The 24,162-nt window shown below is 43.4% G+C and overlaps 1 protein-coding gene and 1 long non-coding RNA gene across 14 annotated transcripts in view; one reads left to right on the top strand and one right to left on the bottom strand.

The window, feature by feature from the left end:
* TNRC6B (trinucleotide repeat containing adaptor 6B) overlaps nt 1-24,162 on the bottom strand; it is a 233,827-nt gene that overhangs the window by 63,307 nt on the left and 146,358 nt on the right. For all 13 annotated transcript variants that reach the window (XM_043543759.1, XM_043543761.1, XM_043543765.1 and 10 more), the window contains 4 exons: nt 20,001-20,088; nt 11,508-11,529; nt 9,181-9,525; nt 558-2,885 (listed from right to left, as the gene is read on the bottom strand). In XM_043543759.1, coding sequence (XP_043399694.1) covers nt 558-2,885; nt 9,181-9,525; nt 11,508-11,529; nt 20,001-20,088 — 2,783 coding nt within the window. The remainder of the gene's footprint in view (nt 1-557; nt 2,886-9,180; nt 9,526-11,507; nt 11,530-20,000; nt 20,089-24,162) is intronic.
* On the top strand, nt 2,779-23,787 carry LOC119564005. Its single transcript, XR_005222864.1, has 3 exons — nt 2,779-2,899; nt 4,554-4,654; nt 23,375-23,787. It is a non-coding gene; the product is annotated as an uncharacterized LOC119564005 (long non-coding RNA).

The following is a 24,162-nucleotide window of genomic DNA, read 5'->3' as shown; positions in this document are numbered from 1 at the left end:
AACTAATAAGAACACATCTTGCCTCTCAGAGCTTAGGTGGAGCTTGCAGGCTAGTTAGCTAAAGAAAACATCCTTTTACTTGTAAAACGGAGCAATGTTCAGATGGACGTCATTAAAGTACAATAATGGTGACACTCAGTAGTTCCATTTTTACAGTCACTTTTCTGAACAGAACTGTTGATAAGTTATCAACATGCACAAGCCAAATACTCAAATGAGAGTTTAATTTTGCTAATGGGGTAAAACTAGCTATGGATTTGGAGGTTGCATACTCAACATTTGTTTAGACCAATGGTTTTCAAACTTCTGTATTGGTCACCCCTTTCACACAGCAAGCCTGAGTGTGCCCCCCCTTTATAAATTAAAAACACATTTTTACATTTAACACTATTATAAATGATGGACATGAAGCAGGGTTTGGGGATGGAGGCTGACATCTCACAACCCCCCCACATAATAATCTCATGACTCCAAGGGGTCATGACCCCCAGTTTGAGAACCCCTGGTTTAGACATTTAGTCTCTCAATTTGCTGAAGAGAAGGAAGCAAAACGGTACCTGATGCTGTTGATTTGCTAGTCATTGGAGTAGGCAGGCTTTGTTCTCGTGGAGCCTGTCCCCCTTGCGAGTTCTTGTCCCACAGGTTCACATTCTTGTAGTTATAACTGCTAGGGTCTCCCCATGCTGAAGTGCCATCATCAATATCCATTTTCCGACTGATCGACTGTGGAGACGGTTCTTCCCAGCCACTGGGTTCCTCATCCTTGGGGGCCGCTGGCTGTGGCCCACTGTTCCAGTTTGGATTTGGAGGTCGCCCATTACTTGGAGGTGGTGGTGGTGGAGGACCCCAGGAGCCAGAAGCCTCCTGCTGCTGCTGGTGCTGCTTATTCCAGGAACTGGACTGTCGACCAGTCTCATTCCATGCTGGCGTTCTTTTACAATCATCCCATCCACCCTTTGAAGCAGCATTTGCATTTGCACCATTACCCCAAGTCCCAATCTCATTTTGCCCACCTTCACCCCAACCCGACACTGGTTTGTTTCCTGCACCTTCCCAGTTACTGTTTTTCGTTTGGTCAACTTCCTCTCCCCAACCGTTCTTTCCTGAAGACCATCCTTGATTAGGTTGCCGTCCACCCCACCCTTGATCCTTGTTGGAATTGTCATTCCAAGAGGAAGAGGTCTTTTCTTCTGGTCTTACTCCTCCCCAGCTAGAAGAATTGTTGTTCTTATAGTCATTCCACCCTCCTGTGTTTTTGGGGTCCTTCCACTCTGTGGGGGTTGAGAGCTCACCCCATCCAGACTTGTTTTGATTGCTTTGGCTGGGTGCATCTCCCCAGCCCCCTGAGTTCTTTGTCTGTGTGGCAGAGCTCTCCCACCCCTCAGTTCCTTTATCAGATTTCCCCTCAGGCCTTGGCATCTCTTCAATATCCCAAACTGTATCTTGCTTAATTTGAGTTTGGCCCCAGCCAGTGTTTGAAAGCACACGGGGGTCCAAATCAGTCCTGCTCAGCAAAGTCTGCAAGACTGCCTGGCAATCAGGATGCGTAGGCCTGTATGATCGGCGTCCAGAATTGTGACTGTCACTACTTCCTGCTTTGTGGTTGCTTCCAGTGCTTTGACCTCCAACCTCACTTCCTGTAGAGCTGGAAGATCTTCCCCAACAGGGAGCCTGGGAATTGCCTTGGTTTTCAGGAAGGGGGTGGCCCTTTTGATTGTCCCATGCTCCAGTGCTAGAATTTGGTTGGTTTGGACCACTCCATTCTCCAATCTTCAGTTCATCAGACCCAGACGGCTGTTTCCATTCTCCCTGAGAGACCCCAGATGTCAATTTGTTCCCTTCACCCCATTTGTTTTCATTTGAGTGCTGAGGGCCAAAGTTCCAAGACCCACCACCCATAGACCTGTTGTTGTTATCCCAAGAATCATTTCTTGACCCATTAGGTTTTTGAACAGAAACTCCTTTCCAGGAGTCCTCTCTATCCTTTCCATTGTTCCCATGGTTTCCAGAATTGCTTTGTCCAGCGGCTGTGTCAGTTCCAGAAGGCCCCCTAGATGTACCCCAAGATCCAACACTCCCAGTCTTTCTTTCTCCAGTGCTTTGTGAAGGGGCATCAGTGCTTCTGGAGGGGTTCCCCAAGCCCATTTCAAAGGGCATTCCCTTATTCTCCATAGGGTTTGGCGAACTTAAGTTCAAGGAGTTAGTGTTTCCATTTTTTGGTCCATCAGTGTTATGTATTTGAGCCTGTTCTCTGCCAGAGACAACAAAGTTAACACCCGCGTTTTCCATCTTTGACTGCTGTTCCCTAGAGGTCTGACCTACTGTGCTAATCTGTGCATTGGCGTTACCATTATCAGACTCCAAAATCCCTTTCCTAGAATTGCCCTCTTGAACCAGTGCTGGCCAGGCAGATGGGTTGCTTTTTGGGTTAAAGTTGCTGAAGCCAGAACCAGGGCCTATTCTGTCCTGCCCACTCAAGTTCCTCCAATTTCCTAGTCCATTGTTACTCTCTGCAGCAGGGTTGGAAGATTGAACAGATTTAGCTTTGGGGTCAGACTTCCAGGCCCCAAGATTACATTCGTTCCCAGCACTTCCAGACTGACACTGGCTTCCTTTTCCTTTGTTACTAGTGGTGCTTCCTGGCAGAGTGCTCTTCTCTGAGCCAGGGTTCGAGGCACTGTTGTTATCGGTGGTGTTTTCGGAAGAAGACTCAGCGTCTTTGCTGGCAATACAAGGCCACTCTTCCATGTCAGACCCGTCTACAATCACCTTGTCCCAGACGTGAGTTGGGTTGGCGTTGGTGCCGGTGCCGTTGTTGGAGGCGGCTCCAGAACCCCAAGTGGAATTTGCATAATTTGAAGCAGCAGCACCTCCAACTGTTGAATCTAAAAAGATGAAGGTCATTACTATTGGTTACTATTTATAAGTCCTTTAAAGATTGCATTTCCAGACAACACCAGTTATTGTTTTCATTTATAAGCCTTGTTTTTCAAAGATTTATAAACTCAGCTGATTATAGCAGATTATTACACTGGAAAATGGCACATGAGCTACTCTTATTAAAACATTCAGTGTTCCAGAAAAAAAAAATCCTCGCACTCAATTCAATTTTGTAGGCACTTAAAACCTCACTGAGGACTGGTTCCTTTTGCTAACAGCCCTGTTATTCAACTTCAAGCAGTAATTTTTTTAATAATACAAAGGCCACTGCTGATGCAAATTCAGATTCTTTTTTTAAGGCTAGCTTTAAAATTATGGTGTACTGGACAAAATTCAGCACTGACATAAAATAATGGTGCAAATAGGAGTGCGTGTTGTAAAGTAATGCATCTTATACTGGCTTTGCATTCAGTGGCTTTGCCAACCAAGTGTAACTTACAAAAGGAAGGGAAGAAAGGAAAGTGTTCCAGAAAAAGCACCTAACAGGAGGATATAGTATTTAACAAGCCCTCCCTTCATTCCCTCACTTTATCAAACAATCTAAGTTGAGTTTCTTGCTGCATACTCCTTTCTTCCCCTCACTGTGCATATTACACTAATTTTGCAATGACACTGAATGCCAAATCAGTGTAAAGTTATATACTTCATTGACACACACACTTGCATTGAATATAGCCCAGAGACATCCATGGGATTTGCCTGGGTTTACATCAGCTATAAATCCGATCTACTATAACATTAGACAGTCAATTCTGGCTTCATGATTATCATAAGTACACAAATGTGTTGCTGCTAGTACCATAGTGGTCTGACAGCACTCCTCTGCCTTCCTCGTTGCACTGCCCTATTGACATTATCAGACTAATCTTTAAGGAAATCAACCTTTGGTCCCTGATTTAATGCCATGTTCTCTCTGTCTGGAGCTGCTTGCCATTTTTCTGTCCAATTCTAACCACAGAGCCTTCAAGATGCCCTGCTAAAAATGTTCCCAAGATGACTGTATTCTCCATCTCCCTATATTCATTTATTCTGTAGTGAGCCCTGGTACCACTGTGATATTTGGTAATCTTACTGCTCCAGTAGAGCTAATACAGTAGGGCAAGAAGTTCACAACAATACTTGTACCTTGGGCAACAGGTCTGCACATATACTAACTACCACCCCATCAGCACTGGCTAGTGTCATGTGAAGTTAAGTCACACCCATCTAAAAACATCATACTTCTAATATACACACACACAAACACACACACACACAGGGCCTTTGTTTTAACTGTATATTCAAAAGTGACAAAATGGGAAAGTTCAATTACTAATGTTTTTATTAAAAACAAACAGAACTGTTAGTACAAGTTCCATGCTTTTTCAGTTCGCTAGCTGAACTGATAGACTATCTCTCAGCTGACCTCAGTGAAGAAGAGTTGCTCATCTGTAAATGAAGCTCTTTGACTGTCAGTACAAGAACCACACTCCACACCAAGCATGGAACCCTCTGGTTAACTTGGACCATTGGGGGGCAGAGCAGGGGGCATCTTCAGCTGTGAAATGTTCTAGGCAAGGGTATATAAGGAGATGTGGCTCCAGTGCACCTTCATTTTCTCTCTCTTTTCTTAGACTCCAACCACAGACTCTGCCATAGGAGGAGTGTGGAACTGCACTGACAATCTTATACAAGAATTCCAGTGGCAGATGACCAACTGTTCTTTCTTCTTCAGGTAATATTTGAGTGCTGTCTTCCAAGCAGAGATCCTCATGCTTGGAAGACTGATCAGTGAGAACTCTTGGGGGTGGGGCATTTGAGGAGTAGACTAGTTAAAGACTGCAGGGCTGCTCTCCCAAACTGCACCTCAGACCTTGAGACCAACTCAGACAATAATGCTGCATGCAAAGGTATGGTTTCTGCTCCCAGGAACTGCTCTACATAATTTTACAACAGGAATAATTTGCCTTGGATCTACCTGAATGTGTTCTAACAACATCCAGGACTGGAGTGCCTGCTAATCCACAGAATGTGTTTTGCTGCATTTTGACAAATGTTGAAAGGAAACTGCCGCTCCCCATACCTGCCAATCCCAACAAATAGTCTTGGGGATTTACAGAAGGGGTTTGTCCTAAGACTATAGCTGAAGGCCTGCTTCTAATCTGACCTTCCCTGGTAACAAATATGTGGAGAAGATAAGCAAGTTTCTTATCTGATTCAGATGAAAACCAATTACTAATTTATAGATGAATTTGAAACGAAGATGTAAACCTGTATTGCTTTTATCCTTACATAATAGCGCATAAAGAGAGTCAGTAATTAGTGCTTGGAGCTCAAGAACTCTCCTGACTGATGTTGCCTCAAGACACAGTCTTCAAGGAGCGACAACAGAATACTCTCCCAGAGGCTTAAATCAAGAAAGCATCAGCTTGGGTAGTACTCGACTGTATTCCCAAAAAGGTGGGACAGCATTAAAACATCCCTTCGAAAGCACCTTGTTTGTAAAAGCACAGGAGGTCCCTTGTACTGGAACATGAAAGGCTGAGATGCATACTCTAAATCTCTGCCTATACTAGTAATTTTATTTACCAAAAACTTCCACTGTTGCTGCCATTGTTTTAGCTACCCTGGTGTGACATTGGAGCCTCAGTATATGGACTGCTTACTGACTCCAGTAGCTGTTTTCCGCACTGTGTTAACTGAATTTTGCTCAGTGCAAATCTAGTCAACTGATTAGATTAGATTGTGGTACTAAAAACAGCTGCCAGAGCTAGAGAATAGTCTACACTGAGGTTCCCACCTTTGCTAACACCAGAGCAGATGACTTGATGTTAATAATGGGTGGTTATTTTTTGTAAACAAAATACACAGAGTCCTGATTTCTTGAGACATTGAGGGCCAAAAATGTCTAACAGGTATTGCTACAGGTGTATTTCTTTATGCTGTCCATTTATAGTCTCTGCCATGCAGCAGCATAGGATTTGCTGTCGAAGGTTTTGGACTTTTCAATAGTATCTCCAGCAATTTCTGTAAGACAACTTGATCTAGGATAACAGATGTATGATCCACCTTACTAGCTGCAGGGACACTGGTGAAATATTTAATGTCGGTGATAAGTGAAGACTCAGAAAAGAAACAAGAGGCAAAAAGGTGGCTTCACTGCTACATCTAGGAGCTCCATGTGACAAAAATCTCTGGCCAAGTTGAAGGTTACTTATCCTGGGGATCACTGGTAGTGTACAAATAATGTTTGCTTGCAGGACAATGTTGTTAAATAAGAGGTATCTGTCAACAAAAGACCATTGCCTTCCTCTGGAGGAAAAATGCAGAATTTGAGTGGGAAACAGATCTATCGGCAGAAGAGGACTTGACCATGAAATCTTTCAACACCCATTCTTGTTGAAGGTTGCTGTTTCTGCTTATTTCATCCACAAATGTGTTATCTTTGCTCAGAAGATGGATTGCCACACATGTGATGAGTTGGTGGATGCACCCATTTTCAAAGGTGGACCATTTCTCAGCACTGAAGATTTCACCAAACCCTTCCCTGGCAATCTGCTGAGCATAACATAGGTGTTCACCTTCACCATAACCACATTACCTTCCTTTGAATATAGGGGAGAAATTTTGAATGAAGGCTGAATTACTCTTAGCAATCAGTGCACGTGTGTGTAACTTGGTCTCAAAAAGTTTCAGATTGTCAACTGGCTCAGATTTGGGTCTCTCCCTGCCTTGGAAATATCTCTCAGTAAGACCTTTGGTGATTTGAAAGAGATACCTTTTGCAAATACTGTGCAAGTTAGTTCACCATACAAAAGGAGACAGACATCCTGAGGCATAATTAACAGTGTTAAAATTGCAAATGGACTTATGAGGATAGATGAAACCATCAGCCCCAAGTAGCTTCAGGAAAACAAATACTGGGTTTAGAGGCTGAGATTATATTGATTGTACAACATCCAAAGACAGCCCACAGTACTTCAAATAGTCAGTTCTTCTCATAGTGATAGCTGTATAGCCAATGAATAGGAATCTATGCCTGAAGCATCACAGGCAACTTCTAGAGAATGCTTTGCCACTATAAGCCCCCTCTATGACTACTTCTTTAATCTCCTTCTTCAGATCCTCAGGAAGATGTTCCAACAATGGAACAAGCATATATCACATTATAAAGTCATACTAGCCCAAAAAACTTTGTAGTTTGCCAGCATGATCTGTTAGGTCACCTCTGATTGAGATTATCCATCTTCCTGGCACCTTTAAGTTTATGATATTTTCTTGGCCCTACTTTTTCTTTTTACAGAAGCCATCAAAAATAATGAGATTGGGTACTGGAAAAAAAGAATCAAACCCTTAAACAGGGACCTGGTATAACTAGTCTGCCTGAGAAGATGATGTTGGAATAGAAACTCGTATTATCCTCCTCATCATCATCCTCAAGAGAATCCATTAGGCCTCCTTCTTTGATAGATATGACCACCACTCTGCCAGGTTAGGTTGGTTCTGGGATACCAAATAACTTGTGACCCATTTCTTGAACTATGGAGACCTCAGCCTATAATACTTCCACAGTCCTGGTGAACAGATCTGGATGGATTTAAAAGAGTGGTACACTTTGGAGAAGAGATGATGCTGTCTTTTCTTCTTCCCTTGACCTCCCAATATTGAGGAAGGTGCCCTCGTTGCTTCAGCTGAAGCTGGAATTTGCTTCTTGGATTCACCCAGCTTCCTCAGAAGGGAGATCTTTCAAATGGAGTTTGATTTGTCCCAAGAACATGACCTTAAAAAAGGAACTACTTAAGTCAGCTTGACTCTTCATATAGCCTGGAAGCTTATAAAAGAGCTTCTTTCACCATCAACTGTAGTCAAAACACTTGGTCCTAAGTCCAAAAAAATGAAGTCAGAGAGAGCAGGGGCATATATCCCTCACTTAGCATTTAATATACTGGGCACAGCAATCTGTCATAGTCCTCTTGTCCCAAAAGAAGGGCAAGTCCTAAAAACCAACCTTTTATTCTGGAATCTAATATCACAACAGAAAAACAAATGAAGATATCACCATTAGGAAGACCAGTTCCTACAAATTACTTAAACCCTACAAATAAAGTTTATGTTACAGAAAACAACTAAAAAGCTTCCTAACACGCAATTTGTAAGAAACTAAGTCCTACCTTGGGAGGGACAATCAAGAAGAATGGTCAACAGACAAAGTCAGAGACCAGAAGGAGTTCTAACTTACTACTTCAGCAAGACTAGAAATGGACCACACCTGCTATGCTTCACTGCAGCTAATATCTACAGAACTGATGGATTTGGTCTTTAGTTTTATGCTGACTAGAACTAAAGCACTGCTGTTGTAACTATCCTTAGCTGAGCCAGAAAAGACAGAGGCAAAAAACTGCCAGCAGCAGGAAGAGAGGTGGATTGCATCAAAGATCCTAAAGAGCCTACTGGAGACTGCTGCACATCAGCTAGCTAAGGAACAACCGTTATTCCAAGTTGGTGATCCACCACACTATATTCCCCTTACCCCACAGTGCTCTTACATGTGTTTTAGCACGTAATATCATAATTCCTAAGGACAAAAACCTTGATGAAGGAGGATTTCTTTATGCATTACAAACTACAACAAAATAGAAGTCCTGTACAAAATAGAAAGATTACAATACCTAGGATAAATACCTTATATTTCAGCTCATAAGTTTGGGGGGGGGGGGGGGCGCGGCCGCGGCAAATTTCAATTTGATCCTAGCTTACACAGTACCACCCAATTAGAGAGGTGCATTATTGTGTGTTGGAAAGAGGGGAGACATACCCTTCCTATAAAAAGAAAAGGAGGACTTGTGGCACCTTAGAGACTAACAAATTTATTTGAGCGTAAGCTTTCGTGAGCTACAGCTCACTTCATCGGATGCAAGTCCTCCTTTTCTTTTTGCGGACACAGACTAACACGGCTGCTTCTCTGAAACCTTCCTATAAAGGATCTGGTACTGTCCGCTGTCAGAAGTGGGGAGAGACTATTGGACTAGATGGACCATTGCTCTGTTCCAGTGTGGTAATTCTGATGACAATGTTTTTGGTGGGGTTTTTTTTTGTTGTTTGTTTTTAAAACAACCAGTACCCCAAAAAAAGTTAAAAATCAGCAGTGCTGGGGAGCATAAAAGTAAAGTAAAATAACTTTTCTAAAAAGTTAGAAGTTTTAATACATAACACGTTTGTGAACGATTTTACCTGATCCTTCTTCAGCTAAGCTTTCCTTACCTGTTGCAGTCCCACTGTCGCTCTGCAGCAGTGCTCCTGTCACTGGTTGTGCGTTGTTTGGGTTTGCTCCAGGTGCTGAAGAGGGAGGAGGCCCTGCCCCACCCCCAAGTAGCATACAGGATGGCGGAGGGGGCTGCCCACGTTTCAGTAACACTTTGTGGTCCTGCTGGCAACGGAATCGCGGCGGCACCTCCCGAGGCATGTAGCGGGCGGCGCTTGGCGGTTGTCCGTTCGGCACTGCCACCCTTTTGGCATTGTTGCCACCATTGACTGGTGGCGATGGAGAGCTGCCAATTGGGCTGGCGGCCACTGGCTGGCTTGAACTTGGTTTTGTCACTTCGGGCACTGGAACACAAGAGGAAGGAAACTTTTAATTTTATAAGATACAAAACCTAACAAATGGATATAAGAACTCAGTGAAATTGAACTTTGATATGGCTATTCTCCTCTCAGAATACTGTACAAATTCAACCCCATCAAGGAACCAGTCAAGTTAAGCAGAAGCCGCATATTTGTTTGTCTTCTCCAGTGATTTAGACATCATGGGTGAAATCTCAGATTCAAGTTTTAAATTTAAATGGTCAATGATTAATACAAATGTTGCAATGTTTTCCTCCTTATTTCTTAATCTTTGGGGCACTGTTGTGTGCTGCCATATGGAAAATATGAATTTAGTTCCCAAGCTTTTACCTTGCTCATTAAGGATATGTTGTCACTACAAAAAAAAGATGGGTGGGTTTCTTGTTTTGTTTTGTACAGCGAGGAGACAACTCATTCCCGTTAGCTAACTCACTATAAAATCTTAGTGGAGACCAGAATGTGTCATTTTTACTGCACTGTAGGCCAGGTGAGGTCAAAGCACTTACCTCACCTAGTTACATCAAGGTAAAGACTACCTGGTACTTTATCTCCATTAGGGTTTTACAGCGAGATAGCTAACCCACATTTGTTTTAACAATGAGATAGCTAAACAAACAAAAACACCATTTTGGGCAGTGACAATATACCCTAAGCCAGGTAGAATCCACAGCTGCTAGACAACGGAAATGCCTTCTTTCATTCTGGAGCAACCCTCTCTGCCTGACCCAGGAATGTTTACAAACTCTGTAATGAGATCTAGCCAAAATGAGCTTGTATTTAACGGCCTCTCTGAGGACCTTTGAATAGAGGTGAAGCGATAAGAGGGGGAAAATGAGGGAATCCTAGGGCTTGTGCCTTAACAAAACTATCTTCATCTACTTGGGAGATTCCAAAACCAGTACACCTACACTCCTCTAGTCTCCACGTTTCTAGAAATGAAGCAAAGTAAGCTCACACATTAAAAACTTCAGGGACAAAGGTGGCATTTGTTATATCCTAACCAGGTTGCTAGAAGTCAAAACATTTCACAAAGACATGCTCAGACTCCAAAACCAAGGACACATTTTAGAGCTGTAACTACTCCAGTCTCTCTTGTGGACTGAAGTAACAGTAGAATTAGAAGGGGCTATTCTCCCAAACATCACATTACTGATGTTATTCACCTTTTACATACAAGCAGAGACACACTTTTAGGAAAGCAGTAGAAGACCATAAGAATAGGAATTCCTCTAGAACAATAGATTGTGTTATACCCCATTTTTATCTTTGTAAACAGCTGGTGATGGGTTTTCTTACTTTCCTATGCAAGTTTCATTGTCCAAAAATTATTAGGAATTTTTTTTAATTTAAGCCAAATTACTATTTCTCCTTTGCTGCCTCTTTTTAGTGGCTGTTTCCTCCACTACTTTCACAATGCTAGGATGCAAATTAGGTTCAAGTATATTTTAAATCAGGTGAGCAAGTTATGATGCTTATCTACCATCTTTTCTGTCTCCATTTGACATTCAAGTCTCAATGCTTTAACATCTCTTACTTCAAGTCAGACAGAGGTAGAAAGTATTCTACTCATTTTGGTGTTCCCTCATTAAGAACTACTCTCTCTCACTCCCATTCTATGCATTTAGTCTGTCTCAGTTGGTGGCTGCACTTCTGAAAAACTGCACTTTTTTAGGGATTTCAACATTAGCCTAATTCATGAGAGATCACCACAGTGAAGATATTTTAATTCAAAAAAGCCTACTTTTCTTCTACAAACAAACATTTTGAAGGCTGACTGAAAATGTTCCTATGTGTTCTCTTCTTGACCATTACAGATGTTGTTTCTGCTTACTACTCAGGCAGAAATGCCTCATCATGGGACATGAGAGTCTCCCTCCCTTATCCAAGAATTTTAGTCAAGGACAAAGGCCTGTTCTGAGCCTACACAAAACTATGCTCTATAGATTTAAACAAATTAAATCCCTTACCTTTGGTTTTTTGATCTGTGACCTGCAAATTAGAAACAAGGAAGTTAATAAAAGCAAGAAAAAACAGCTGCTCTACAATGCAGCCCTCATTTATTACTACAAGACCAACCTCTCAGTTTAAAAATCATCTGACAATCAAAAGCTGAAGTACCCTGCTTAAAAAATATGTAAAGAAAGTTTTCAAGAGGACCAAGGGCTATTTATTATCACCTCTGAGACATATTTGGTCCAAACAAACAAACAAAGAGGAAGTAGTACTTCATTCATGATAATTTGTAAGATATTTTTCCACTGTAGCATTTTAAAGCACAAATATGTGTTCACTCCAAATATGGCTTTTTAATATCATTAGAGGAAACCATTACCATAACAAATTGCAAAGCATAATGAAAAGAAACCTAAAGAATGTCACATACAGCCCCATAAGCGAGCACTGTTACAGTGACATCTCATGCTGCCTACAGGGACAACTTCAGTGAAAAGCACCAACGCATCTCTTTGCAGTCTTTCCCTTCACCTTTCTCCCCTGCCATTTTCTTTTCCAAGCAGAAGACAACTTCAGTCTTATTATCACTATCACAAATGGGAATCTGCAATACCTCCAGCACCATCAGATTTCAAAATCCCATGAATGCAACAGGCTCTCTATAATGGACCTACTGAAGTGAACGATCATATCAGTCAACACACCCCCCCGCCCCATTTTTGCTTTTGCTGTACTTTTAAATTCTTTTAGCAGTGTAGATTTCCAGCTACAGTAGAATCAAATATGCCACTGGAATGTTCTCTGGAATTCTTTGTATTGTAGCATGTTTTGAACTTGTTGGTCATGAGCTCCTCTACACAATAAGGGAAAACCCCAAGATCATCATGTGTCAGGCTGTGTGTTACCTCTTCTTAAAAGAAATTGCTGAACCAGTCCCTAATTCTGGACGGTACAGTCACAATATAGAATAATAGAAGCACTACAAGTAAAAGGCTATTTATTGTCTACACCAACCTAGCCAGATCTCTTTTGTACAGTAAAGAATAATAAAAAGAAACATACCACTCAATTGCTGCCGGCATCATTCCACTTTGGAAAGATGCTCTTTGGGGTATGTGAAACAGAACATACCCCAAAATATAAAATGCCATCCCTCCCCCCAGGCGCGCCTCAAAAGGGTCATCACCTGCAGACTGCGTTGCGAGGCAAGTATACCTAGAGCATCCTCGTCCAACCTGTTTTTAAAAACCTCCAGTGATTTCCACAACCTCCCTTGGAAGCCTATTCCAGAGCTTAGCTATCCTTTTAGTTACAAAGTTTTTCCTAATACATAACCTAAATCTTCCTTCCTGCAAATTAAGCCCATTACTTCTAGCGTTTGCACCAAACCCTACATTGCATCCTTCATCCAATGAGAGATTCTGTCCTTATGACTTTGCTAAAACTTTGAAAAGAAATCTGAAGAGATTTGTCACTGCACCATAGATTGCAATGATCTACCTACCTGTGGGAAACTCGGATCGTGAGCACTAAGAGGGGCTATGTTGAAGAAAGGGAAGAAGCCACCTCAATTTAACAATATTGGACAATCTAGTGACAAGCGTGAAAGACACAAGGCTAGAAAAAAAGCCCCCTCAATAGTTTTGATTAGAAAACAAACATTTTGTTATGCAGAGTTGCACATGTGATTTGTTTGTAGATTACCTTCTCTCATATTTCGTGAGAAAAATGCATCACTGGCAAGAAAAGAAATTCTTTTACACAGAACAACAATTTTTAACAACTTCCCAACCTCTATCAGCACTGTGTTAAAATGTAACAGTAGCTGCCCTAAAACCTATTTACCACTTTGTGTTCAAATATGTTATTGAACACAATGCAAAAAGACTTTCATCCCTCTTCCGCTGATCAAGACTTTCTTCCCCTTATCTCCAAATCTTTGCCCCTAAAAACATTACTACAAGACGAGCCTCTAGAAGATAAACAGATATCATCTTCCCCACGCTTTTGGGTGGATACCATAATGGCAAACTACTGGAGAAAGTCACGTTGTATATTCTTTGACAGGCAGTGGGCAACAATCTAAAAGTGGCAAGCATTTGACTTCTACATTCAGAACTCTGAATACTCAACAAGATCCAACAATGATGTTTCAAGATGATCAATAATCTTTTCAATGAGCTAGCCGCCTCTTCTTGCTACTTCCTTCTCCTGTACTTGAGTTATTAAAAGTTTACAAGAGCAGCCTGATCTTCTGGAACAAGCTTTCCAATTTGCTCTCGTATCACTAAATACCAGTGTGCTAGCCTCATAGGTCACGTTTCTTCTCAGAGGGTGCTAGTGAAGCAGCTCTTGGCTCTGCACATCATTAGATTTGGGGCGGGGGGGGGGGGGGGGGAGGGATAAGGGTTACTCACCTTCTCGTAACTGTTGTTCTTTGAGATGTTGTTCATGTTCATTCCAATCAGGTGTGTGTGCACCGCGTGCACAGTTGTTAGGAAGTTTTCCCTTGGCAGCTCCTGTCGGGTCAGCTGTGGAGCCCCCTGGAGTGACACCTTCATGATGCTCTATATAGGACCCTGCTGACTCCTCAGTTCCTTCTTACCGGTTACTCCGACAGAGGAGTAGGAGGGTGAGTATTGGAATGGACTTGAACACCACATCTCGAAGAACAGTTATGAGAAGGTGAGTAACCGTTTTTTTTGTCTTCGAGTGCTTGTCCATGTCAATTCCAAACAGGCGACTCCCAAGCTCCATCCCAGAAGTGGGGTCGGAATTAAGGAAACGCTGATTGGAGCACCACTCTGCCGAATGCTGCATCATCTCTGGTGTGCTGGGTAACAGCATAATGAGAGGTGAACATATGCACCAAGGACCACGCTGCTGCACTGCAAATTTCTTGTATCGAGACCTGGGCCAGGAACGCTGCGGCTGAGGCCTGTGCCCTCGTGGAATGTGCCGTAAGTGCCAGGGCTGGGACCTTGGCCAGCTCGTAGCACGCGTGGATGCAGGATGTGATCCAGAAAGATATTCTTTGAGATGAGACTGGGAGTCCTTTCATTCGGTCTGCTACCGCTATGAACAGCTGGTTCGATTTCCTGAACGGCTTAGTGCACTCGATGTACAATGCTAGCGCTTGCCAAACATCCAATGAGTGTAGCCTCTGCTCTCAACTACTGACTGGCAGGAGGCTTAGGATAGAAGACAGGGTAGAAAAATGTCTTGGCTAGTATGAAAGAGTGACACTGCCTTGGGAAGAAAGGCTAGGTGAGGCCTGAGTTGCACCTTATTCTTGTGGAAGACTTGGTAGGGTGGATCGGAGGTAAGGGCCTTTAGCTCTGACACCTTCCTAGTTGATGTGATGGCCACCAGGAAGGCTACCTTCCACAACAGATAGAGAAGGAAGCAAGTAGCTATCGGCTCAAAAGGGGGCCCCATTAATTTGGAGAGGACAAAACTGAGGGGACAGGGACAGGCTCTCTGTTCTGAGGATGTAGGCTTTGCAAACCCTTGAGGAAATGGCCTACCATGGGGTTAGCAAATGCGGGTCGACCGGACGCTCCCAGGTGGAAGACTGAGATAGCACTGAGATGTATTTTGATGGAGGACGCTGCCAGTCCTTGTTGTTTCAGGTACAGAAGGTACTCTAGAATAAGTAGTACAGATGCCTGTACTGGAGGTGTACGCTGCTAGGCACACCAGCAAGAGAACTTTTTCCACTTAGCTAGATATGTGGCCCTAGTAGATGGTTTCCTACTGCCAAGTAGGACCTCCCTTACTGGTTCTGAGCACAGACGCTCCATGGGGTTTAACCATGAGGCTTCCAGGCCATAAGATGGAGGGCCTGGAGGCCCGAGTGGTAAAGGCAACCGTGGTCCTGAGTGATCAGATCGGAATGCAGTGGTAACTCAATCGGAGTGTCCACTGACAGTTCCAGGAGCGTGGTGTACCAGTGTTGTAGGGACCACGAGAATTACCTCTGTTCGGTCCCTGTGGACCTTGAGAAGTACCTTGCGCATGAGAGGGATCGGGGGGAAAGGCGTACAACAGGCGGCCTCCCCAGGGAAGCAGAAACGTCATCGAACCAGGTCTGATTCCGGAAGGAGCAGACCACTGGACACTTCCTGTTGCTCCTGGTGGCGAACAGTTGACCTGGGGAAACCCCCACCTTTAGAAGATGAACTGTATGACATCCGGATGGATCGACCACTTGCAATTGCAGAACGATCTGCTGAGGTGGTCCGCTCGTTCGTTTTGAACTCCTGGGAGATAGGATGCCTCCATATGAATGGAGTGAGCTATGCAGAACTCCCACAGCCAGAGAGCTTCTCGACATGGGGGAAGGAACGGGCTCCACCCTGCTTGCTGATGTAACACATGGCAGTGCTGTTGTCCGTCATCACTACCACGCACTGACCGCACAGCCGGGCCTGAAAGGTTTGGCATGCTAACCGTACTGCCCTGAGTTCCTTCATGTTGATATGAAGGGGAAGCTCCTCCCGTGACCATAGGCCCTGTGTTTGGAGGTCTCCCAAATGCAAGCCCCAACCCAGAGCTGACACATCTGTTAAAAGGGACAAGGAGGGCTGGGGGCTGTTGAATGGAACTTCCTCGCAGACTGCCTGAGGGTCAAGTCACCATTGGAGGGACTCAAGTACTTGCCCTGGCACCGTGACCACTACTGTTGTGTCCCAGGCAATAGGACAAAGCGAGCCACACCTGGAGTGGCCTAAGCCTCAGTCAGCCATGGCGGACCACGTAACTGCAGGCTGCCATACGGCCGAGGAGACTCAGGCATCCCCTATAAAAATCCTGCCTCCGCCAAGGCGGATATGGGCAGTGTTGTTGCAGTTGGGGCTTGAAATGTTGTTGTTGGGTTGGCGGGGTGCGCATACCCAACAACTTCATAGTCGCCCGGGAGTCTTTGAGACTGCAGCTTGGAGTTTGTTTGCTCCGAAAATAACCCTGCACCTTCAAATGGTAGGTCCTGCAGGGTTTGTTGCAGCTCCGGGGGCAACCCGGACGGCTGTAGCCATGAGCTCCTCTTCATGGCTACTCCAGAGGAAAGGGTGCGGGCAGCTGAGCACGCAGAGTCCAGTGAAGTCTGGAGTGAGGTTCGCGCCACTGCCTTACCTTAAACTTCAACATGGAGGCCCATGAGTTGAAGTTGTACCTGCTGAGGATAGCTTGCAGGTTAGCTATCCTCAGCTGCAGGCCCCCAGTTGCGTAGATTTTCCTGCCAAAAGGGTCCATCCTTTCGACTCCTTGGATTTAGGGGCCAGCCCTTGCTGCCCCATCTCCTTCTCATTCATCACCGATACTACGAGGGAGCATGGTTGCGGGTGAGAGAACAGGTACTCGTATCCCCTAGAGGAAACGAAGTACTTGCACTCTACGCCCTTGGAGGCAGGTGGGATTGAGGCAAGGGTCTGCCAGAGTCTTAATATTGCTCTGGATAGTTTTTCTTAGTGGCAGAGCTACCCTGGACGGTCCTTCTGGCACAAGGATGTCAACCATGGGGTCTTCAGGTTCGACCACCTCCTCCGCCTGTAACCTCATGTTATGTGCAATCCTTCATAGAAGGTCATGGTGGGCCCTGTGGTCAATTGGAGGGCCCGAGGTTGAACCTCCCACCACCGCTCCGTCCGGGGACGAAGATGGGGAGGCCAGAAGTGGTACTGGGTCCTTCTGATCCTCCAGTGACCATAGCTGAGGTGACAGTATCCTGGCCTTGCAAATGGGTCATGCCTTGGAGTTGCCTCGGAGGCGACCTAGACCAACTGTGGGGCTTGCACCAAGGTTGCCTCAGAACCACGGGGCATAAGCAAGTCCTTGGCTGTTTGGAGTGGTCGGTGCTCTGAGGCCACTGAACAGGAGCTTCTGGAAAAGGAGCCCTGGGCCTGATGGTAAGCCCAGGGGGTCCAAAAAGGCCATCGCGCCAGAGGTTGCCACTGGGGTTGCCTCTCTCTGTCGCTTGTCAGATGGGAATAGTATGAGTAACCAGCCGAGGCAGAAGACACGGATCTCGACTGAGATGATCACGGTGGCACCGTATGGTACTGTGCCGGCGACCTATGCCGAGTTGATGATGCAGGGGACTGGTGTCAAGATGCCTGGGCCAGGGACCAATGCCAGTCCTCTCTTGGAGCCGGGGATGGCTGCCTCTCCCTTGTTGGTGGCAAGGAGCGTTGTGCTGCTGGTGCCGGGGAACCCCTCATGGAGTCCGGTGCCAGAGGGCAGTGCCTGGAGGATGGCGATCTGCAGCGGTGCCGAAGCGAATGGTGCCGGGCAGAAGAGGGTGACCATCGCATCATGGCCGGCTTACTTCTAGAGGGTGCTGGTCGCAGCGGGGGCTTATCTCTGATCACCAGGGGCTGAGGAGGCATCATCACTATTAAGTCTCTGGCGGCTTCAAAAGTGTCCGGGGTGGAGGGTAACTCCAACTCCTTCACCTGGCACTTCCCATCCCAGGAGTCACTGTGCCGTGGGAACCGAAGTCGATGGCGCTGACTCTTGCTGCCTGGACACCGAGGGCTCCTTTACTGGATGCCCCAGTACTGCGCCTGCAGGTCCCGCTGCTTTATGCACCGGGGACCTCCCCGTTAGCTTTTCTATGCCGCTTGTACAGCACCAGTGAATGCAAGTGGTGCTGGGTTGCCTGTGCATCCGGCGGTGCCAGTGCCCAGGGTGTCTCAGACTAGAGTCCTTCCTCAGCACCATGTCACGTACCAATGCCGGGGCACTCCATACGGACGTGTTCGGTGCGGGGTCCTGGTGGTCTGCAGCAGACTGGGGATGAAGGGGCAGATTCCATAAGCAACTGCTTCAATCAGAAATCTCACTCCTTTTTAGTTCTGGGGTGGAAGCCCTGCAGAGCTTGCACCTTTCTGTCTGGTGCGCCTCCCCCAGACACTTCAGCCACAAGTCATGGGGGTCACTCATTAGCATAGGCTTGCTGCAGGTTCTGCAGAGTTTAAAGCCTTGGGCTCACAGCATGCACCAGAGCCCAAGGAGGTGTGGGGGGCGGGGGGAGAGAGAGAGAGAGGGGTGTTGGGATTAGGGAAATACGCTCCCAAACCTCACTATATACAATAACTAAGACTAACTACAACTAAACTAGGCTAAGCTAACTATATGAAGAACACTAAGGAAAGCACTTGCTAAGCAAGGGACCGCAGTTCCAACAACAGTCACTGGTGGTAAGAAGGAATTGAGGCGGGGCCGAGTTGGCAGGGTCATATATTGAGTGCCATGAAAGCGCCACTCCAGGGGGCTCCACAGCCGACCCAATAGGAGCTGCTAAGGGAAAAATTTCTGACTGTGCACACGGTGCACACACACCTGACTGGAACTGACATGAACAAGCAGTCAAAGAAGAAAATGTCAGTTATTTTTATTTTTTATACTCCACTATTAAGTAGCGATACGGAAGTGAAATGTAACAGTTTGGGGATAAACCAAATCAGAACTTCCAGTAAATTTACTGAAAAAAAACTGTACTGATATTAATACTTTTATATCAGTGTAACTGCACTATAAATGCATCCACACTGGAGGCTGCATTGTTAACTGTATCAGTTCCTAAGCTAATGTAGTTAAATTAAAGGAACAACTGTATTTAGACAAGCCCTTAGTAGGCCAAAGTGAAACTGGCATAGGATTATTTCGTAGCCCTCTTTCAGTAAGAATCCACACAACATAACTGAAAGAATAACAGCTGAAGTACTCAGTGACATTAATAGGCTTTTTTGGCCTGGCAAGAACAGATAGCAGTTAGCTTCACTTATGAGGATTCCTTTCTGCTCCTGGTTTAAATGGATGTTTATTAATACAACCACGGAAATGTTTCAAACAGACCCTTTCCATGTCACAATTTTTGTCAGTTCCTGAAACAGTACCTAGACTTCTTGGAAGCCATTTCAGGTAACACTCTGATTAGCAAACTGCCTGCTCAAAATCAGTAGCTGGGCACAACAACTGTTTACAATGCCCCTCCCCCTCCCTCAACCACACACATTTCTCTAAGACTGAAGATTCAGAAAAAGATGGATCATGAAAGGGGCTTTACTATTAAACTATCCATGTATTCCTTCTCTTTTATGTCCCCTCAAAATAAAAAAAATCTCATCTTTCCTCTCCCAAATGTAAGTTTTGAGCTGACGCAAAATTTCACTGCAGAGAGAGGTATATATAAACAGCTGGAGGTGCAAGAATCAGAAGAACCACTGTTCAGTGCCCCTACAATACTGCTTTATAACATAATGAAGACAGTTAATCTCCTCCTCCCTCCAGTCCTCTAAAAATAACAAAAGAAATCCCAACCATACCACACAATTAACTTTAAGCAAAACTAACACAAAACCCAGAATCCTCAATGAGGCATTGCCATACTTCAGACAATGAAGCATTTTCACAAAGACTCAGTAAGTAAAGAAGCAAACACTTGCTTAACAGGGTTCTATATAGTTAACAATTGGGGGTAGGGAGACTTCAAATAACAAACCTACCTTCTGAGTAGATTCCTTCTTTTTCTTATCCTCTTTCTTCCTTTTCTTGTCTTCCATTAACTGTTCTTCCCTTTCTTGCTCCTTCTCTCTGTCAAAACCAAATAATTTATCAAGACACAGCCAAACTGTGCGCATGCACACACATTCACACTCATTCTCTCCATTCCTCTGCCAAGGAAAGTGAGCTGAAATAACAGACTTAGATCTCTTCCACCTCTGACAGACAAGCGAACATGGGCAAATATTTTAGTCCATTCAGAATCTGCTCTTGGGGGTTTATATCAAACCCAGATTGTAATTTGTATTTGGTAGCTCAATATGGTCCCAATCGTGCAACTTGTAGTGCACGAGAAAACCCCTTTACCTACAGAACGTCCCATTCAAGTCAAACCTTGTACACTTTAAGTACATGCCTGCCAACAGCCCGAGGAGGATTTTTTTAAAAGCTCATGAAATTGGGCTGTACTACCTGTATTATTTCCTGAAAAATCCTGTGCATTTTTCCCCTGACAAAACACAGAAACTGTAATTCTAATATATAATGATTTGGTCTCATATGGTATTTATCTTCACAAGTGGAAGATTGTTCATTTGCTTGTAGCTATGTCATTTGTAAGCCATTAGGTGTGTCATATCAAATCTAAACCATCATTTATTATACAAAACTTTAATTTCTAGGATATTGTACCCACCTACAGTATTTTTTGTGATGAAGCATACATTAAAAATGACTTTCCAGGGGATATATTTCATGGGCTCCCTCCTCCCCCCCAAAAAAATTATCTTGGGCAGATGCTGCCGTTGTCATGCTATCATCTTTGTTGCTATGTTTTCTATTAAATATGAATGTGCCAGAAAATGATTGGTTAATTCACCACATCTATGCTACAGGATGAGCTGTTTCTATGGTGAGTCACATTTTCATCTGATTGGTGATCTTAATCTACTCCAAGGGAATTTGGACCAACAAGATTTCAACTTGCCTGGAATAATTTCATTCTACTAGGTGGAGTTTAGGACAACTAATGTAAAAGAAATCTGATGGCTGATGAAGGTATGAGGGTTTTGGGGGGATAGGGTGTGCAAAGGAAGCAGGAAGACGGTATCCCATACATTTTGAAGATGGACAGTAGCTTACAAATATAATTTACCATGTTTCTTCATGAGGAAAGAGATTCAAGTGGCAGATATACACAAAGTATTCAGACTATTTTAATTTACATTAGTGTATAGCACCGTCAGATTTATAAAGCTTTGAAATGCGTAACAGTTAACACATAGATGTATTTACATTGTACTGGAATAGGCAAAAGACATACGGCTGTTGACTGAAATGCTTATGCCACAGAAGTACAAGAATTTAAAAATAAAACTCAAATTTACTTTAGCATAGGACTACAAATTCCCCAAAATAAAGTGCCCTCTCTTGTGAATAGGTTTGAAGAAGAAAGCTGAATAAATATCTAATATCCCTTCATCAGAGATAGCTACTCCACAGAGGTTTCCTCCCAAAGGCTATCCTACTTCAGTCGGCTTCTAAATTTGCACTCTCACATGCTATTACCACACTCGTGTGTACAGAAAGGCATTTGTGTAACCAATCACTGAATTTGCACATATAAAATCAGAAACCACTTTTTGAACAATTCCTTTTCTGAAGCCTGATATAGACCAAGATTTTAAGACGCTCTCTTTGCGCATGAAAGCCATAAGGGTTCCAGGGAGATTAACAGAACAATTGTCTGGTCTCCTGATCTCAGGCTATCCTGCTGAAAAGAGCCACCATCCTTCGGTCTATGAGCAAATGGAGTGCATACAGACTGGCACATCCCCATTTCACAGAATTCAAAGCAAGTATTTCATGTCATGCTGACACACCCAAAGTCTAGTAGTTTATAGACCAGCTCAGTTCTCACTCTCTCCTTTGCTCTACAAAACGTCAAAGTGCACTTTCCAGCTCTACGCCATGGCAACGAAAAATCCCACCGTTTTTCAGTTGTACTGACAAGCATATGATGGGGAGTGAAGAGGAGCGCCTACTCTATACTTTCATAAAATTAAAGAGTAAAAACTAAACACATTTTCATTTTTGCTTGAACCTGTGTTTGTAACCAAAATATAAATCAAACTCTGTTCTGATACTTGGATTTTAAGCTATTAAAACAGAATCAGGGTTTGTTCTTTCATGCTGTAAAGACATTTTAAAATCATGTAGCATTAAGTATGCTTTCTGGTCTATGTGTGTCAGTTATAAATAGTACCATTACTGAAAAGCAATTATTTCTAGTAGTATGTGCAACATATTAAAGAGCTGTACAAAAGGATCTGCTGAAAGAGACACTAAAAATGTAATTCAATTACAACAACTTGTGATGTCAAAAACACCAGACTTAGCAATAGTGGACAGATGAGTCTAACATCAGGCCATATGGATAAGTTTCTCTTTTAAAGTAGTTTTCCTCCTTTTGGAAGTGGACGGGCAAGGATTAAATGTGTAGGGAAGGAAATCAGGACAAGAATTCCGTGCAGTCAGGAACATAAAGCTGAAGACATACTTTACAACAGGCTGTAATCGAAACAGCTAGGGACAGTGGCTTTGAAAATTATAAATTGAAGATCTAGCTGTAGTTATTCGCTTTAGTGAGGACATACAGAATGGAAGGTGATTACAGGAGATGCCTGCCTTCGGGAGTACATGGGAAATTAAGCAAAAGGAATTAGTGTTAAGACTCTGGAGAACCTCCTGTCTTTGAATCACTTAACCTCTCTTTCATTCTATGAGCTATTTTACAAGGATATTCTAATATTTTACAAAGAATATGCTTATCAGAACATCTGTCAAAAACTGCAGTAACAAATAAAAACAATATTTTGTAATTATTTAGGCCCCGATTCAGCAAACGTAAGCATGTGCTTAAGTTTCATTGAGTTCAATGGGATATAAGCATTTGCTAAAGTGATTTGCCGAAGCGAGGCAGAATACAGAGGATCCCAAACTCTTGACAAACATGAATTAAGTCTCACACCCCTGGGAGGTAAGAAATTATCCCTGTGTAATGGATGGAGAATCTCGGGCCCATACAAACAGCTGAAACTGCTGTTTTACACCAAGTGCTGTCAAACACACAAGTGAAAAAAAGGAAATAAACTGGAGAAAGTGTTCTGTTACAATCTAATAGCACTTAGATCTCTTCCATCTCTAATCTGACAGACAAGAGAACATGGGCAAATATTTTAGTCCATTCAGAATCTGCTCTTGGGGGTTTATATCAATTTATAATATTGATTATATTAATGCTATAACAATAATAGATGTAAAATTTCATACAAATGTGACTTTCAAATTGAAAGTGTCCTACAACCTCTCTTATCAGGATCACATGGGAAGCCTGTAAAAAGCTGCAAACAGAACCCAGGAATCGAGTCTACCAGTGCTTTTCTCCCATTCAAGGGGTCCAGAGTACACGTGTTACGCCTAGTGACTGACTGCTTTGACTGACAAGTTCAACATTGGAAGATAATGTATTAGTTCTAAATTAGTAAACAAAGTAATACAATGGCATGGGGGTCCTGTTTTTGTTTGCAACACAGTTATCAGTAGATCGACATCACATCTCTGAAAAGAAAGTTTGCTAAGCTGCAAGGAAGAGCAAGCATTTTACTCGTCTTTACAAAAGCCTGTGTATATTTTAAAAGTTCTATCAATCCAACAGCTGTGCTGTAATATTTCTGCAAAATCTCATATTCGTAACTTTTTATTGTAAATAAAATCATTTTGGTGGCATACAATAAAATTCATTTTCCATCTTTAAAAATAAGCAGTAATTCATCTTGACAGTTTTTAAAAGAAGGGAATTTGTGGGTTTTAATCCCTCAACTTCATTTTATGCTTTTAAAAAGTATCATAATGGGGACTTAATACATTCACAATATCTTCTTATTAAAGTCTTGAGGACAACCACTTTTGCCTAAAACAGCACTGAGAAGCAGGATTTATTTAAGTCAGAAAGAAAGGCAAGCTCTCCAGCTTTTCCACAACTATTTTATAGTATTTTATTAAGAGCTTCTAAATTATCTAACAATAAAGGAAGAATGGCCCAGATTTTCAAAAGTGATTAGGGAGCATTGAACACCTATCCTCTGAAATTCAGGCTCTATTAGT

The sequence above is a fragment of the Chelonia mydas genome, chromosome 1 (assembly GCF_015237465.2).
Source record: "Chelonia mydas isolate rCheMyd1 chromosome 1, rCheMyd1.pri.v2, whole genome shotgun sequence".
Lineage (NCBI taxonomy): Eukaryota > Metazoa > Chordata > Testudines > Cheloniidae > Chelonia > Chelonia mydas.
This window is presented reverse-complemented; position numbering and strand designations above follow the sequence as displayed.